The sequence below is a fragment of the Stigmatopora argus genome, chromosome 8 (genome assembly GCF_051989625.1).
Source record: "Stigmatopora argus isolate UIUO_Sarg chromosome 8, RoL_Sarg_1.0, whole genome shotgun sequence".
In the NCBI taxonomy this organism is placed as follows: Eukaryota; Metazoa; Chordata; class Actinopteri; order Syngnathiformes; family Syngnathidae; genus Stigmatopora; species Stigmatopora argus.
In genome coordinates, this window is record NC_135394.1 from 13,758,869 (window position 1) to 13,776,585 (window position 17,717).

The window sequence follows — 17,717 nt, forward strand, 5'->3', positions numbered from 1 at the left end:
GACGGCTATAAAAATAGGGCAAAAGCAGGGGAAAAAATGGAAATAGAAGTAAACAAGAATTCACCAATGAATTGAAATAGTAAAAAAATTAAGAATAATAAAACATTACAAAAAATGCCAATGCCTAGCAAAAAAGGGTAAGATTCTCAGTAATATCTTAAAATACAATGGCAAAAAAATATACCTATATCCTGGCAAAAAAAATAATAATTATACTGCAATTGTAAGTATAATTATTTTGTATATTAATTTCACACTGCACTTTACTTTGAAATGACATACCGTATTTTCACGACTATAATGCGCACATAGGTCTTAAATTTTCTCCAAAATAGACAGGGCGCTGGCTAAATAAAGTACAACCGAACTCGGTTTTGCTTCCGTTGCCTTTTTAAAAACGTGTTTTTAGCGTGTGTCCGTATGTTTAAGCTGGTGTATGTTTTGCCATGCCTGGCTGCGTCTATAAAAACGGTGCGTCCTTTGTGTGTTTAAAATACAGAAATAGCACTCGTTATTGACACTGCGGCTAAAAATACGATGCGCCGTATAGTCGTGAAAATACGGTAGTTTCCGGAGACCATTCCAAAAATGAATTGGCATCTGGTGGTCCATGACTCTCCTTTTTCAGTTCTTTGCAAAACACCACTTCAGCACAGAGGAGACTGACCTGAACATATTTGCCGATGATCTTCATTATCTCCAGGTTGAACTGCTTGACCGGGGCAGCCGACAGATCGATATGACTCAGTAGGCTGTAGATGATCTGCAGCAAGGACTGCTGCATGCCGGGAAGGCCCTTTTCCAATAGCTGTCGACAAACACGGGCTTCAGCAAAAAAACACAACACAGAAACAGACGGACGATTGCGGTCAAATTTTTTTCCCGACCTCAGCCAAATAGGTGACCAGGTTGAGGGTGATATCGGCGAAGGCGTCGTGCACATAGCGGCAGACCACGTTGATCCAGTTGGCGCAGTCGCGCGAGTAGCTGTGCGTGCTGTAGAGGCTCATCATGTGCGCCAAGTTGGAGAGCGTGGCCGACTTGTCGGCGGCACACAGCTTGGCGATCTTGTCCGCCGTCTCCTTGCAGAAGCCCGTGGGGCTGTCAAAGTGCTGGATGAGGTGAGGCAGCAGGCACAAGATGTTCAGCGGGAAGCCTGTCGCGGAAACATCACAAATTCAAAAGGAGGCTTGGGTGTAGCAGTAAATGGAAATACATTAAAAAACACCCAGAAAGCAATGCCGGAAGTTGACAAAACATCAATTTAAAAAAACAATAACCTTTTACGAGTTAATGCTTCCCATTAGTGCTTAATACACCTGGCTATCTACCAGGATTCTCATGCACCCCCACCAGACTAAAACAAGTATTAATAGCACACATTTTCTTAATGCATTTTAGCAGGCCGTTTTGCAACACAATGGCGACATCCTATGGACAATATGTGAACAACCTGTCCCAGCACTTAGCCATTGCTCTAAATTTCATTGTATTGGAGTAAAACTATTTTAAGACTTTTGTAATACTCTACTTTAAACTATCAAACATAAATAGTTTATAGTAACACAAGCACAAGACATACTTTCAAAACTTCCATGGCAACAAAAGGCTCATCGATAACAAATTGTCAATTTTCGACTACAAAGACAGGCAGTTGGGCGATGAATGACATCGCTCTAGAACATATGTGTAAAAGTGGCGGCCCGGGGGCCAAATCTGGCCCGCCGCATCCTTTTGTGTGGCCTGGGAAAGTAAATCATGAGTGCCGACTCTCTGTTTTAGGATCAAGTGAAAATGAAGAGTATAGATGTATATTAAATTTCCTGATTTTCCTCCTTATAAATCAATAATTGTAATTTTTTAATCATTTTTTTCAGTTTTTAGTTCAAAAATCATTTTGTAAAATCTAAAAATATATTAAAAAAGCTAAAATAAACATTGTTTTAGATCTATAAAAACTGAATATTCTGGGCTTTTAATCCATTTATTTAAAAAAATCTAAATATTATATCTAAAATGGTCCGGCCCACGTGAAATCAAGTTGACGTTAAAGCGGCCCGTGAACCAACCCGAGTCTGACACCCCTGCTCTAGAAGAATAGAAACAAAATCGAGGCCACTTGCCTGCCAGTTGTGAAGGGTCGACCAGTGCGTGCCTGGAGACGCTGATGAGCTTGCTGAGCAATTGGACGGTGAGCTCCTGCGTGGCGGTGGAGGTGAAGCCCTTGAGGAAGAGTTGCAGAAGCCCCGGGAAGCTGTACCACTTGAGCTTGGCCTGGATCCTCTCCAAATGCTCCCTGTTGTCCTCCCGATCCAAGGGAAGGTGGCCCAGCAGCTTATTGAGCAACCGCAGGGCCAACAGGTACTCAAATTCGTAGTCCGACTCCAGCAGCGAGGTGGCGATCCAGAAAACGGTGGCCATCAGGTTGGCGGGGTCCACGGGGGGGTCGCCGTCTCTCCCCGGTCCGCCGCCGCTCCCCCCGCCTCCGCCCAACGCCGATAAGCTGCGGGTGCGCGCCAGGTTGCCGTGGCTGCCGCCCAGGCGGTCGGCCACGTCCAGAGTGTTGCTGCGCCGCCGGTCTGCCTTGCGTTCGCCCACCATGCTGGCTCGTAGGGAGTTGCTGCGGTTGTGCGCGTAGTGGAAGAGCCCGCCGCTGCTGATGTTCAGCTGGCCCGTGCTCTTTCGGTTGGCCGCAAATTTGGGCCCCAGCAGGTGATCGCAAGTGGAAGTTCTGCCAAGAATAAAAAAAAAACGGGGTAAGAGGCCGAACCTGACGCCATAATATACACCACAAGGACAAGACGTACTGCACTAAGGCGGTGAGGAGGTCGTAGTTTTTGACCGATTCTGCCAGTGTGTCGATGCCGGACTCCAGTGTGAGGAGTAGTTCGATGACAAAACCCTAAAAAAAAATAAAATTCAGATTCTGTGACTCGGTCCGGCTGTGACAAAGTTGGTCTTTTCAAGTCCTGACCTGAGCCTCCTCTCCGGGGTCGCCCACAGTCTCCACCAATCTGGAGAGGATATCGGACAAGGTGGCGGGAGTGAGCGGCTGCTTGAGGGCCCGGAAAATTTGGAAGGAGCGCCCGGCGTAGTGGCGAGAGGAGCACGAGAGCGCTGTCTGCAGGGCCACGTCGCTTAGCAGGGAGTCCAGTTGAAAATCTGAATTGGAAAGAACACATTTTCAGGGAAATTCTTCAATATTTCTTTGTCTTGGACCGGTTACAAAAAACAAAAGTAGCAGGTGATGGAACAAAGGGCAAAACTAGTACACTAATGAACTTTTTTGGAGTTCATCACCATGTCAAATGACAAAATGTCAGAAAAAAAATAAAATAAAATCCGTAAACATTTTATGGAAACTAGTGAAAGGATCAGAGAAAAAAAATGGACACAAAATTTGCATTAAAAACACCCCAAATCCTAGAACTTCATGCAAAGCAGGGCAATTTAAAATGGGAAGAAGAGCAAATTTAAGACTTAAAACTTTTTAAGACACTCATATAAGAGTTGGTACCTGGCTGGGAAAGTTTAAAGACATTCATGACATGTCTGACAAATGGACTCAGCTGCTCAGCACTCTTGATGTTGGGATTCTTGGGTGACACGTCTTCGTGGTTCCAGAGTGGTCCGCGTTTCCTGTATCACAGAGCCACGGGGGTAAATTAGTATCGGATTTCCTGCCGATTTGCTCTCAAAAATAAAAACTCCGTATTGATGAAACTGGCATTCTCACCTGGAGGTAATAAATTCTATGAGCGCCCTGACTTTCTCGTCCTTCTCGGCACTGGCGTCCACTTCGCTGAGGAGCGAGGGCGACGTATGGGACATTTGAGAAAAGTGGGACAGCGAGGACCCGCCGGCACCCAGGCTGATGCTGGAGGACGTGGAACTGGAGCTCAGGCCCGAGTCGGTCACCGGCGATGGCTGGCAGTCAGGCAGCAACTCTTGCACGCCTACATCCGCAAAAACAAATGTTAATTCCGTGTATAAACATGCGCTGCGACAGTACTTAGCAATGCTTCTACATACAAAATTTTCCGGTTACGAAACCCCTTAATAGGCAAATTACTGTTCCAACATACGAAAAAGAGTTTCAAGTCACAAAAACCCCAAAACCTTAATACATTTCTTATTTTATTTTGAAATTGTCACGGTAGCATTGCGTCCTGCTTGACAATCTCCCTACACTGCGCTGGCCTCTCATTGGCTGTCTTCTTTTTCTTTTTTAACTGGTGGGAATGGTTTCTCACATCTTTCATACCAAATTGGGATACTTTGATCACTCTGAAAGAGTTTAGTTGGTTGTTTTTTTTGCAGAACCATGGAACAAATTGAACAATTTACATATAAAATATTGGTCTAATACCCCAAAAAATCCAAGACATAAATTAATTTCACAAGTAGAGGTACCACTGTACCTGTGAAGTGGAACTCGGGCGCAGGTGGCTTGACTGTGAGCACTCTCGTTTCATTGAACTCCCTGTTACGGAGAAGCACCATGGCCACGCCCGGAACACTGCTGTTGGTGCCCTGGACGATGAGTAGGTGGAGCAGGAGGCGCTTGCAATGCTCGTAAACCTCCGGGTGTTGGTGGTCAAACCCTGACGAGGGGAGTTGTAGCGTGAGCACCAATGAGGATGTCAAGGGAGGTTAAAAAAAATGGCAAGAAAAGTACCAATAAATATGGCGTGCAGTAAGAGATGCAAATAGGCACTCCATTCCACTTTGACGCCATGATCCACGATGAGGTCGGTTAGGAGGATGACGGCGATGTTACATCTGGAAAACAGCAAGCAAACTTGATTTTTTTGGGGGGACTAGTCAATAGTTCCAAGATTACATAGCTCATCATGAAATTTACACTATAATGTTTTATTAAAACCTCCAGACTACTGAAGGACTGTGCGGTAACCTCAGTCTCAGTCTGCAGAAGGTCCCTACCTTGTGGACTTCCTGTGTGTGGCTCCATTTTTTTTAACTAGGTCTACAATGTCTTCTGTGTCTGTCTCGCTATTGCAACCAAGGAAATTTCCCGAATATGGGATGAAATAAAGTTCTAATCTAATCTAAAAATAACGGTTGGGATTTTGCCTCATTCAGTTATTTTTGCCCGGCCTAATTTTTTTTAAAACATTCATTAAAAACATTTTCTTGTCCTTACCTGTGCAGTGCTACCGCGGGGGCGTTGTTCTCCGGCAGGTAATCCACCAGCGGGGACCAGCAACCTCCCGTCGGGGGGAAGGGGAGAGGCTCCGGACGGTTGTGATCCATCACTTTTAAGCGCCAGTTGGCGTAAAGCGGCATGGAGTCGCCTAGACAGCGACCAGCAAATAAAGTGCGCTCAAAAAATCGTTTGCATTGACAGTCGGCGGCGTAAATCCGTGCTCACTTTTCTCTTCTTCGTAAGAGCCGCCTGAACTGCTGCTGTAACGAGACTCCAGACGGTGATGCTGGCGGTTCAGGTTAGTGTTCAGACCACCGTAGATATCTAGGTGTGTGTAACTGAAAAAAATTGCACACATCGTTAGCACTGAGATGCTAATTTGCGCCCACTGAAATCACTTTGGATGGTGATGGGGTGCAGTAGGAATGTTGATAGAAAGATAATAGCGCTCGTGATTTTTTTTATGGACTGCTTAGAATGACTAAGTGCCGAAATAATTAGCTAAGGGAGGATTTGAGCCACCACAATTGAATGTCTATCCTTAAATATGTGCTACTTTCCCCATAATTCAATGACATCAAGTTGTGCATTTAATATCCACAATTACCATATTTTTTTGCATATTAGTTGCCTCCGCATACAAGACCCACCCTTAAAATTGCCTTCAAACCGTTCAATTTTACAATTTCCCTCGTATTAGACACTCCCCCGATTCACAATTTTCACCTCCACATTCATGGTTTTAATAACTTTGAAGGGAAAATCTTAAAAAAGATCGTCAGGCAGTAGTTTGTCATCCCGAGGTAGGATGGCAGCGCCCTAAATGAGCAATGGCAGGTACAAGCAAGTGAGTTTTTTCATGTTTTATGCTAGATACTGTTTATTTTTTTCTTGAATTTCATTCATAGACGTCAAAATAATTTTTGTTTAGTGTTTTATCTGTTTATCTGTCCTCTATTATGAAAACAATGACGTATTGGCCGCGTTATGGCGTTTCGTCCTTGTCACCTTGCAGTTTCGTGCATGTCAGGTCTAATTTGTGCGCATATAAGCCGTACCCTTGATTCAGCCACCATTTTTTTTTTACAAAAAATGACGGCGTATATGCGATATCGAAGTTTCATACCTGTCCTCCATGTTTGAATCTTTGACCTTGGCGTCATGGTGACCGTCGTGCCCTGGCATTATCGTGTTGCTGCTGGATGTTGTACCTGCGGGACCACAAAGACGTAACAAGACTAAGCGTTAAGCCTTCTGGGAACTGTAAAAGTCAAAAGCTTGTGGCTAACCAGCGACCGAGGGGATCTTGTAACTGGAGCTGATACGATAGAAAGGCGGGTTGTCCATGTGGGCCACGGCCGAGCTGACGGGCTCCGTCAACTCCAGCTCGCTCATCAGCTCCTCCAGAAGCTGCATGGTCTTGTCGCGACCCAGGTACACCACTACACGCTTCACCTGTAGATGCAAGGGATGGTTTTCAGGGTGGGCTTGACCAAAAATACCAGCAGGTGCACAAGAACTCGACTGACGTAGGGCAGCAGGCTGGGCTCACTGCTGACTCCGGACATGCTTATGAGGAAGTGGAGAATGATTTTGAGGTTCTTTGGCCAGCTGTCTGCTAACGTCGTCCACACGTTCTCTATCTCCGACCAAGCGAACTCATCCCCATACTGCGATTGGACCAAAAAAAACATTGTCGGTAAAGCTGTCACTCTATTTTAACTCTACTCTGAATCCAACCTACCTTGGCCGTCATAAACATGAGGTTGTTTAGCACCATGGTGGTGGCCCGGGGCGAGCCCCATCCCTCCCCACGTAGCCACCGTCGGCTATTGACCATCATTATGTCCCCGTCCTGCGAGTCCTCGTCCTCCTCGCCGCTGCTGGGGTCGTCCGGACGGCGCGTGGCGGGCTTGAAATCCACCAGCTCCACGTTGTTCATCCAGGGTAGGAGGTAGTGCAACATCACCTGGCGACCGCCGGGATGCGCCGTTTGGATCCGCTGGCTCACCTCTGTGTTGCCCGTGGATGGGAATTGTTTCAAAGTCATTCACAAGATGTCTAGTGCTCTGCTGAGAGAAGTTATTTAAAGAGACAGTGACCTGAGAAGATGGGCAGCGTGAGCTCTGGGTACGTTCGGGCCAGTTCCTCGGACAGCTGATAGTATGACACGGAGTAGAGATGCGGCAGCGGCGAGGGCGGCGTCAGGATGCCGTCCGTTCGAAGGATTTCCAACTTGTGGGCGTAACGGAAGAACTTGGGTTCGAGAATCTGCAAATGAGGCACGAAAAAAAAGCAAACAAACATTTGGTAAGAAGCAATACTTTTGCACTTCTGTCATTTTAATAATAATAATTTTTAAAATTGATTTTTTTGAAAGAAAATTGAATACAAAGGTGCGACTTATTTAAACTTATATTATTCTATTCGTATTCTAATAAATAAGCGTTGAGTTTAGCCACACTTTTTCACATTGCTCGCGTCTAAAATTCATTTCTCCAGACAAAATAAATGGGAAACTCCATTGAAGCACAATAGTGTCTCCTTTGTATACATGTCTTTGGCCACCAGAAGGCAGTACTACAAAGAACCGACATTAAACATTCATTATTTCAATTAAGACTCAAGGACGCAATTTATTTTTTTTAAACAAAATCTATCGTATAAATATAACAACTCTTTCATACCTGTAACAGTTGCATGGCCACCTCGTAAATGTCCCGGGATGAGTCAGCGGCCTTGAACAAAATCAGGTTTAGCAGCACCACAGTGTCAAATTGATAATCCCTGAAAGTATAAGAAAAAGAAGTGGAATAGCGGCGACCGACGTCACACTGTAAAAGGATGAGCCCGCCGTTTCCAACCTATTATGAAAGACGTTGGCGATGGCCCTGAAGCATCCTGAGGCCACGCGACGGGAGCCAGTGTAACAGCGATCCACGGCCCAGAACATCAAGTTACTCTGGTCCGGGTTTAACTCAAGCAGCAGCATGACTGCCTCGCAGCCCAACTGATGAACCTAAAATTGTGAGGACAAATGAAACGATGTAAACAGATGAATGGGTCAAATCCGGGCTGAAAAGCCTTGGCAGTACTTCTGTGCAACACTAGAGGGATCTATTTGTACACGAGCGGTGGTATGACCTCAACTTCCTGGGTTAGGCCAAGCAAAAGTGACATGCTCATTTGACATAGCACCTATGTTATGCAGTTAGAATGCATTATGTAACCACATTGCTCTTTGGACTATTCTATTCCGTCACACATTTAGTGCAGAGAGCCGTGTGATGAACAATCAAAACAAAAATGTTTTTCTTTCTGTTCATTTTAATTTTGAGTATACTGCATTTTCTCACCTAATATCCGTTGAATTTTACAATTTCCCTCGTGTAAGCCGCCCCCTGATTCACAATTTTCACCTCCATATTCATGGTTTTAATAGGGACTACAAATGTGTTACTTTGAAGGGAAAATCTTAAGAAAAATAATCACACATGGTATTTCTGAGATACTGTATGAATCGAAAGACTTGTGTGGGTGTGGCCTGCATGTAGACAAATTCAAAAAGGAAGTCATGTGAGCAGTACAACCAGGAAGTGTGTCCGCAGTGGTCTTGTTTGTCATCCCTAGGTAAGATGGCAAGCAATGGCAGGCACAAGTGAGTGAGTTTTTTCACGTTTTAGGCAAGATTCGCTTTATTTTTTTTCTTGATTTTCAAAAAAAAAATACATTTTATTAAACGTTTTATCTGTCTATCTTTTCTCTATTTTGAAATAAATGACCATATCGGCTGCAATGTCTTGCGTTATGGTGTTTCGTCCATGTCACCTTCATACCTGTCAACCTCTGCCGATAACTGCCCTTATAAATGATTATGATTCCCCTTACAAAACCCCAAAAAACCTTACAAACACCCTACGAGTCGTACGGTGTTTGTAAGGTTTTTTTGGGGTTTGTAAGGGGAATCATAATCATTTATAAGGGCAGTTATCGGCAGAGGTTGACAGGTATGTACCTTGCAGTTTCGTGCATGTCGTCTTTTTATGCGCATATAAGCCATACCCTCGATTCAATCATCATTTTTTTAGCGACAAATACAGCGTATATGAGAGAAAATATGGTAATAGTTCTGCTTCTCTGTGTTCTAAATGGCATTAAGGAATTTAAATGTTGTTTTGCAGATGATCCTATATCAGTTAGATAGCATATTAGATATCTTACTTTCTTATCCTGGGAATCCAAAATGTTGTCCAGCCACTTGTAGAGATATCCATCCGAGGAAAGTCCGACGTTGTCGGCAACAGGGCCGCAACACAAGACGGCAGACATAGCCTGGTAATAAAACGTGATCAACTGTTACACCTTTACTTTGGGGGTCTCACGTGCCTCCACGCGTACCTTTAACGCGCAGTACTGATGTCGGTTGATCTGCATGTTCCGATCGCTGTAGCGGTCCAACGGCGTGAACATGATGCTGAACGGGCCGGCCCAGTGGCTGAATAGCATGAAGAGGCTGTGTCGCAGCGACTGCTGCGGGAAGATGCTTCGACGCTGGTGTACTAGGAGGAAACCGTAGAAATGGTACACGGTCAATTGGTCACCGGTCTTTTGGTCGCCCGGAAGGTTAAGTGATAATTAACATTTAAATCGTTGCTCAAATTCTCTAAATACAAACTGCGAATTACTATTTGGTCATACTTAATGCCCTAGTAATTATTAGGCTAAAGAAAAGCTGCAAATTTTCCGGACTTTTATTGTTTTTTGTTGGAGAACTCATACCTGTCAACCTCTGCCGATAACTGCCCTTATAAATGATTATGATTCCCCTTACAAACCCCCCAAAAACCTTACAAACACCGTACGAGTCGTACTGAGTTTTGAGGTCGTTCAGGCTGACTTCCACTGATATCTCTACTTCACCGACATGTCTGAACTCTGACAAATTACAGTTTAGTTGATCGGCATCGTGACCTTCCATTTCTTCTTCAATGTGGCCATTATCCACGTGGTTCTCATCGGGGTCAACCTCTGCCGATAACTGCCCTTATAAATGATTATGATTCCCCTTACAAACCCCCCAAAAACCTTACAAACACCGTACGAGTCGTACGGTGTTTGTAAGGTTTTTGGGGGGTTTGTAAGGGGAATCATAATCATTTATAAGGGCAGTTATCGGCAGAGGTTGACAGGTATGATAACTTGTTAAGACCCTGACTGACGTAGCTTCTTAAAGGGACAACGCATGTACATACAAACTCTTATACACTCAAACGTCGGTGCAGTGAAACTGCTCATGGCCATTGTTGGCTTTTATTGATGCGTAGACAGTGTTATTTTACCTTGTTTTGTCGCCGGTCTTTTGGTCGCCCGTTGTCGCGGTCGGGGCGACCAAAAGACCGGCGACCAATCGACCGCACACGGTAGAAATAATGGCTTCATTTTGAAAAATGAGGATAGGGCTTTTTGCAAAAGGGGAAAGGTGACTGATACCTGGAACATTCTGGATAATGTTTGCTACCAAGGCGCTGAAGTGACAGCGGATATCTTTGAGCGTGTCCGAGTCCTTGTCATTTTCCGCCTCCAGAAGCTGACGGGTCAGGTCCACGTATTCTAGCAGCGTGCTGTTCAGAGAGTGACTCTCGCCATCGAGACCCCCACTAGCTCTGTGAGAGGAGTGGAACAGGTATATGAGATAACTTTGAAAGCCTCATGCTGAAATTGTCTTGACCGGGAGTTCTCAAAAAAATGTTTCTGATGTAATACTCTTGAGAACCCCCGGTGTAGATCTTTATTTGTGAATTCTGTACGTTTGACTGATGACACCAGCATCAGCCAGGAGCTCGAAAATCCGGACCAGCTGGACCCTGAGGATGTCACGGCGCCTGCGTCGCTTCATGTTCTGTGAAGCAAAAAAAAAAAAAAAGTCAAATGATACAGACCTAACAGTAAATTGCTTCAATCAGAGTTATTGTTATATGAATATGGACAAAATGATAAAAAGTGCAATTGGGAAAAAAATGACATGTTAAGTGAAATAAATATAAACTGAAATTAAATGCGGTATTCGCCTGTTTACAAAAGGATAATAAAAAAAACACTCTGATTTATTTATTTATTTTTACCCCCAAAATGTCATTTAACATTTTCTTAAATGTTCTTTGTGGTCTTAATTATGTTTAGTTTCTTTTTTTTAACTTGATGAACAGGCAGTAAAGTTGAAATTGAGGTCTATCACCATAAATGGCATGCAATTATTTAATTCCCTCATGAATAACAATAACATTCCATTTCTAATATAGACAATATAATTGCGAATAATAAAGTTATGACCAAAAATAGTCACTCGCCCTATAAAATGACATTCATATTTGAAAAAGCAACATTCAAATAGCTGTCCATTGTTGTGAACACGGCTCCTGAAAGGTTTAAAAAAAAAAAAATCAAACTGAATTTTGTTTTGAACTAAATAAAACAAAATTATAATCTAAAATCCTACAGTGTTGTCTCGAGTCTCACTCATGACTTGCATTAACTGACGCTTCTGCCTCATACTTACTTCAGGTCTTCTCTCCAGAGCTTCTTTTATGATGGGGTTGAGCTCCTCTATCAACTCTCTGTCGGAGAAGCCAAAGTCGCCTGCGTTAGCAGGCGCGACAACCACGTAGGAAGTCATTGTGGAATGTCACTGGTACCTGAAGGCCACGAGGTTGGTCCTGCCAAGCCCCAGCACCAGAGACTCCGTGATGTCCATGTTCTCGGAGCGCATCATCGGAACGATGTGTTTGAACAGTGAGGAAGGGGAGGGTGTGCCCACAATCTGGCAAGAGAAAAAAAAAAACATTTTGCACGGCAACACGCTCGTAACATAACATAAACAAATTTAAATGAACTTGGATTACGATGGAGACACACTCAAAAATAAGTTTAATCTAACTTTACACTAAACTTAATTCTAATTTTGTTTGACATTTTGATACCTTTCTTCTCCCGGGTTGGCTCTATTTGGCCCGCCTCCACCCTGACTTTCAGATGCAACCTATCGAGGGTTGTTTGCTTTTGTCTTCCCTTCAAAATATTCCCAAAATGATGCACACAAATGTCCTCACAATAGGATAACGCACGACCACTTGCCAACGAGAAGTAGTATAAACGCCATTCGCACTGACTGACGGGAAAAAAAACACTGAAAAAATGCAATGCTCCGCCCAGTGCTCGTAGAGACATTACAAAGAGGGAGTTGCGACCAGAAAGAAAGTGGCCATGATGTTATGACCAGCATGTCTGCTCGTATATCAAAATTTGTCTCGTATCTCAAAATAAATATTTGCCCAAAATATTACTCGTATCTCAAATGGTTCGCATGTTTGCTCGTATATCAAAATTTGTCTCGTATCTCAAAATAAATATTTGCCCAAAATATTACTCGTATCTCAAATGGTTCGCATGTTTGCTCGTATATCAAAATTTGTCTCGTATCTCAAAATAAATATTTGCCCAAAATATTACTCGTATCTCAAATGGTTCGCATGTTTGCTCGTATATCAAAATTTGTCTCGTATCTCAAAATAAATATTTGCCCAAAATATTACTCGTATCTCAAATGGTTCGCATGTCTGCTCGTATATCAAAATTTGTCTCACATCTCAAAATAAATATTTGCCCAAAATATTACTCGTATCTCAAATTGTTCGCATGTCTGCTCGTATATCAAAAGTTGTCTCGTATCTCAAAATAAATATTTGCCCAAAATATTACTCGTATCTCAAATGGTTCGCATGTCTGCTCGTATTTCAAAATTTGTCTCGTATCTCAAAATAAATATTTGCCCAAAATATTACTCGTATCTCAAATGGTTCGCATGTCTGCTCGTATATCAAAATTTGTCTCGTATCTCAAAATAAATATTTGCCCAAAATATTACTTGTATCTCAAATGGTTCGCATGTCTGCTCGTATATCAAAATTTGTCTCGTATCTCAAAATAAATATTTCCCCAAAATATTACTCGTATCTCAAATGTTTCTCATGTCTGCTCGTATATCAAAATTTGTCTCGTATCTCAAAATAAATATTTCCGCAACATTTTACTTGTATCTCAAATTGCTCGTATGTTGAGATACCACTGTATGTTAAGGTGGAAAATTGAAGACAGGACTGGCCGGTCTGGGGCAGCGCGCTAGGCTTTCCCTACCTTGGAATCATAGCTGTAGCCGCTGTCCGGCGTGGACGCCAGCGTCTCGGACGGGGAGCAGCGGACGGAGCCCGAGGCGGACGAGGAAGAGCACGTGGGGGAGGACGACGAAGAGGCCGAGCTGCAGCACAGGATCAGGTAATTCCGCCAGAGGCTGACGTAGGAGTCGTTGCCGCTCAGGCTGTTTACTTTCTTGGCATTGATGGGGCTGCTGCCGGCCGGGTAAAAAACACAGGCGGCGTCAACGGGGACATCCGGCGGATTGACGGACAGGGCGCACGACGGCGTCCACCCTACTTGATGTCGACTTGAGGAGACAGCAGTTGCAGGCGAGTGTAGGCGAACATCCAGGCGTAGTTGAGCGCAGTGGGGCAATGCTTGGGGAGGTTCTCCTGGCGGAGGTAGCTGGACAAGCTGATGACCCAGGGGTCCTGACCCTGGGTGACGTGCGCGAAGACCCAGATGTGCGACGGGCTCACCACGTCGAACTGGTGGCTGATGGGCGACGAGCTCCACTCTGCCAGCGACTGGAGGTCGATGCCGCTGGGGCAGTACAGCAGGTTGGTCTGGGTTTCACAGTGGATAAAGACAATTGTCACATTTTGACAGCCTTTTTCTTCCTGACATTTACCGTGACCGGACGTTTCGTCAACGGACAGTTGGTCGCCGGACGTTTCATCGCCAGACAGTTCGTTGACCGGACGTTTTGTCAACGGACAGTTGGTCGCCGGACGTTTCATCGCCAGACAGTTCGTTGACCAGACATTTCGTCCCCGGCGTTTCGCCGCCGGACATTTCGTCGACGGACAATTCGTAAGGTTAGTGGTTAGAATTAGGGTTAAGGGATAGTGGTTAAGGTTAGGGTTAACCTAACCTCAACCTTGCGAACGATTGTTTTGTTGCATAAATAATTATTATTAACCAGGTGATCTCTCCCTCTCTCAAATTTATAATCATGAGAGAGAGTTTTTACTTCAGATTTTTTAAAGGAACTTTGACATTAAAATAAAAGGCAATAAATAAAACGAAAATTGTCCGTCGACGAAATGTCCGATCGACGAACTGTCTGGCGACGAAATGTCCGGGCGCCACATTTACAGGTGACAAAACTCAGTATGACCTCATTTCCAAATGCTTTTCAAATAGTGAGGACTGTACTTTTCTGTTTAATGAGTAAACGACTCTCCATTTTTTTAACTTTGGTTGTCAAAAATTCCAATACAACGGTCAATATATCGCACTGCTATAGGCACAGTTCTTAATAAAAACCAGAATGGAGCCCTTATTCCCAAAGCCTAAATCGTGCTAGGAAATGCATTTATTTTTCCAAAATCTCAGTTTTGAACATTTGTGTTTTCACCTGATCAGCACCAGTAAGATGTATAAAGCTCTCCAACACCGACGCGCTCAATCTATCCATGACATCTATCGCCAGTTCCTCGTCACCCTAAAAAAGTCAAATAGAAAAATGCTCCAAATCATCACCTGACTTGGGTTGGCATTTGAAAAAGAAAAAAAAATCAATATTTCTATTACCTTGCCGACACCTAGAGCAGTGTGCAGCGCTCGAACCTCCTTCAGGACATTGACGGCCAGCCTGCGCGTGGCGGGGCGACAACTGCATAGGACCACCACAGCCAAACCTTCCACCACGTGCAGCACGCCCAACAACGAACGTTCCGTGGAGAGAGAATGGCTGCTGCTGGAACTCTGCGGATGCCGGCTCACGTTTAAGGCGAAAAATGGAAAAGAGAAAATGGACCTTTGGTATTGGACTGACCGGCACGTCGTGGCTCCTGTTGTTGCTCTGCGCCACCTGCCTCCATTGGCTGATGAGCTGCAGGAGCATTTTGACGGAGTTGTCCAGCAGCGTGGGGTGCACGTCGGTCACCTCGCGCATGATGAAGTAGACGAAGCCCGACAGGACGTCTTCGCGCCACTCGGGGAAATCCACCATGAGGGCCTGGAGGGAAGTGAAGGCCAAGCCGCGGAGCTCCTCGTCCATGTGGATGGTCAACCTGGGGGGTTGTTGGAGAAGGTGGGTTTGCTCATTCAAAAAAATCATTGCCCTTGACATCCAAAAAAACTAAAGTGCCAATGGACAGCACGTCTATGCGTCCGTGAATTATCCACTGATATATTAAACCGTCATTCAAATCTCCCTTTTATTTGTAAACAAAAAGGGGAAAACCCTGAACTTTCTCTACTGTGTTTATGTATTTTTCTTTGTTTTATTTACACATTTAACAAAAAACAAATGAAAAATGTAAAAAAAAATCTTTGTATTATTGTTTTTAAATATTTTGAATTAGAGAAGGTAAAAAAGAACAAATCGAGGAATTGAGAAATTGAAGTTTAATATTATTTTTGCTACAAAAATGAAGTCAATGCATAAGATTTACTTAAACGGGCCACACAAAAGGATTGGGCAGGCTGGTTCTAGCATAGATTGAGTTTTAGGATAAGAAAATAAGCAGAGCAACACATACCTGTCAATTTGTACATTTTTCCCATATTTGATACATTTTTTTGATCATTTCAAATTGTATACATTGTATAACAACTTTAGTAGGGGATTTTTAAAAGTGTTTTTTATTGTAAAACCGATCTGGTTTTACCCATTTCGGCTCTAATCCGGATACGTCATCATCGAATGCTAATATTGTCATGTGCATTCCCCTTACACACGTCCGCCTCTTTACTATATAAATATAGCGCGTCAGCAAGCAATGTTCCCAAACCGTCAACATGTCAGCATCATACAGCAACATCTACAGAATCCTGAATTTAATGTATACGGATTGGGCTACTTTGGAGAAAATGTTAAGTGACTAGCCCTATGTGAGTAATTATTTTTCGCGTTGCAGTTGTACAGTTATTTGTGGCTTAATAACGGGAATAGCAATCATTAATAAAGGGGAGCAATTGGCCGAGTTTGACAACATCTCCAAACTCGTAAAAAAAAAACCCTCCCATGTCAAACGAGACCTACTTGGCAAGCAGCTCTATGAGATCTTGTCTGCTCATGCCATCGGGAATCAGTCTGGGAATGGCGGCCACGCACGTGCGGAAAAGGTCGATCTTTGGCTTTCTCTCTCCCCTGTTGAGAAATCCCACTCCAGTCAAAAACAAATTGAACACCAACATCGGCATACGGAACAACATACGTGATCATGTCTTCTGGCTCCTTGTTGGACATTTGGACACTGGTCATGCTCATGGAGCGTCCCACCTCCTTGTCCAGGTGTCTCAGGATGTTATCCAAGGCCTTCCGTACTTGCGGGTAATACAGGGACATGCCTGCGAGGGCCAATCCGAAAAGTCATCAACGTCGCCAAGTGAGCAACAACAAAAAAATAAAAAATGTCAAGCATACCTATGACTTTTGCTTCTTCGTCAGTGAGCGTTGTGTTGAGGAAGATCTTTTTAACACGTAACGTGTTCCCGGAGGGCATGATGATGCTGGTGGTGGGCATGGGGGGCTCGCTATCCTTCTGCTGCAGGCTGTTGGCGATCACCAGAAAGGCTCGCAAGCCGATATTCATCCTCTGCGTAATGGTGGAAAACAGGTATTTAAAAAAAAGCACAAGATCACCATTTTGTTTAACTGCCATTGACGAAATGAGACAGCCAATCTAATGCCCATTGGCTGCCACCCTCCCACTTCAAATGGATTGGAGAGCTGCTTAAATTCACAGCAGAATGATAAAAAGAGCCACACGATTGTACGTCGGTCATCGTTTATGGCGGCCAAAGAGTTCAAATGGATTCATTAGAGATGCTTTCTTTACCTCTGGGTTGATTGTGAAGGCTTTGTGAAACTTCCCCACGCACAGGAGGTCGTAAATGATCTCCTTCATGGCGAAGTCCAGTCTTTCCTAGAAAGTGGAATCAGTTTAAAGCAAACTTACGAAAAAAAAAATCTTCTTGGTGTCAGTTCTGAGCTACCTGAGCAATGAACTGGATGATTCGGACAAAGATGTTGAGGGGCGTGTCTCGAGGCACCACACTGCGGGAGCCTTTGGGGAAAAGTGCTGAAACGATGCTGAGTAGTCGGCTAGGACCGAGAAAGGAAGAAAGGCAAGAGGCACCTCATGTTTTTGTCATTTTTAACATATTTACTATCACAGGATAATAAAAACGTTGATATACGTCTTTGGTAGTGAATGAGTTGAGATAAAGTGCTGACCTCTGCGTGACAGTGTTGCTCTCACACTTGATCCTGATGATGTAAACCCACAACAGCCTGTAAAGTGACTCCAAGGCCACACGGGACATTTTGGGGTCTTTGTTCTGCAGGAGGAAAAACAGAACCGCACATTTTATAGGGTGTTATGCGGAAAACATGAATTTCTTTAGT

General features: G+C 44.0%; 1 protein-coding gene across 1 annotated transcript in view; it reads right to left on the minus strand.

The window, feature by feature from the left end:
* The window catches only part of fryl (furry homolog, like), a 69,854-nt gene that overhangs the window by 18,954 nt on the left and 33,183 nt on the right, over nucleotides 1–17,717 (minus strand). The window contains exons 13-47 of the mRNA XM_077606504.1: nucleotides 17,547–17,650; nucleotides 17,306–17,414; nucleotides 17,149–17,235; nucleotides 16,734–16,905; nucleotides 16,525–16,657; nucleotides 16,350–16,457; nucleotides 15,138–15,375; nucleotides 14,894–15,067; nucleotides 14,718–14,804; nucleotides 13,655–13,923; nucleotides 13,358–13,568; nucleotides 11,860–11,984; nucleotides 11,724–11,781; nucleotides 10,975–11,066; nucleotides 10,658–10,830; nucleotides 9,566–9,726; nucleotides 9,389–9,499; nucleotides 8,032–8,186; nucleotides 7,855–7,954; nucleotides 7,270–7,438; nucleotides 6,912–7,180; nucleotides 6,697–6,837; nucleotides 6,457–6,622; nucleotides 6,294–6,378; nucleotides 5,393–5,505; nucleotides 5,165–5,315; nucleotides 4,679–4,782; nucleotides 4,422–4,604; nucleotides 3,737–3,956; nucleotides 3,518–3,639; nucleotides 2,975–3,162; nucleotides 2,808–2,902; nucleotides 2,124–2,731; nucleotides 888–1,156; nucleotides 668–808 (exon numbers count right to left, since the gene is read on the minus strand). Coding sequence (XP_077462630.1) covers nucleotides 668–808; nucleotides 888–1,156; nucleotides 2,124–2,731; nucleotides 2,808–2,902; nucleotides 2,975–3,162; nucleotides 3,518–3,639; nucleotides 3,737–3,956; nucleotides 4,422–4,604; nucleotides 4,679–4,782; nucleotides 5,165–5,315; nucleotides 5,393–5,505; nucleotides 6,294–6,378; nucleotides 6,457–6,622; nucleotides 6,697–6,837; nucleotides 6,912–7,180; nucleotides 7,270–7,438; nucleotides 7,855–7,954; nucleotides 8,032–8,186; nucleotides 9,389–9,499; nucleotides 9,566–9,726; nucleotides 10,658–10,830; nucleotides 10,975–11,066; nucleotides 11,724–11,781; nucleotides 11,860–11,984; nucleotides 13,358–13,568; nucleotides 13,655–13,923; nucleotides 14,718–14,804; nucleotides 14,894–15,067; nucleotides 15,138–15,375; nucleotides 16,350–16,457; nucleotides 16,525–16,657; nucleotides 16,734–16,905; nucleotides 17,149–17,235; nucleotides 17,306–17,414; nucleotides 17,547–17,650 — 5,691 coding nt within the window. The remainder of the gene's footprint in view (nucleotides 1–667; nucleotides 809–887; nucleotides 1,157–2,123; nucleotides 2,732–2,807; nucleotides 2,903–2,974; nucleotides 3,163–3,517; nucleotides 3,640–3,736; nucleotides 3,957–4,421; nucleotides 4,605–4,678; nucleotides 4,783–5,164; nucleotides 5,316–5,392; nucleotides 5,506–6,293; nucleotides 6,379–6,456; nucleotides 6,623–6,696; nucleotides 6,838–6,911; nucleotides 7,181–7,269; nucleotides 7,439–7,854; nucleotides 7,955–8,031; nucleotides 8,187–9,388; nucleotides 9,500–9,565; nucleotides 9,727–10,657; nucleotides 10,831–10,974; nucleotides 11,067–11,723; nucleotides 11,782–11,859; nucleotides 11,985–13,357; nucleotides 13,569–13,654; nucleotides 13,924–14,717; nucleotides 14,805–14,893; nucleotides 15,068–15,137; nucleotides 15,376–16,349; nucleotides 16,458–16,524; nucleotides 16,658–16,733; nucleotides 16,906–17,148; nucleotides 17,236–17,305; nucleotides 17,415–17,546; nucleotides 17,651–17,717) is intronic.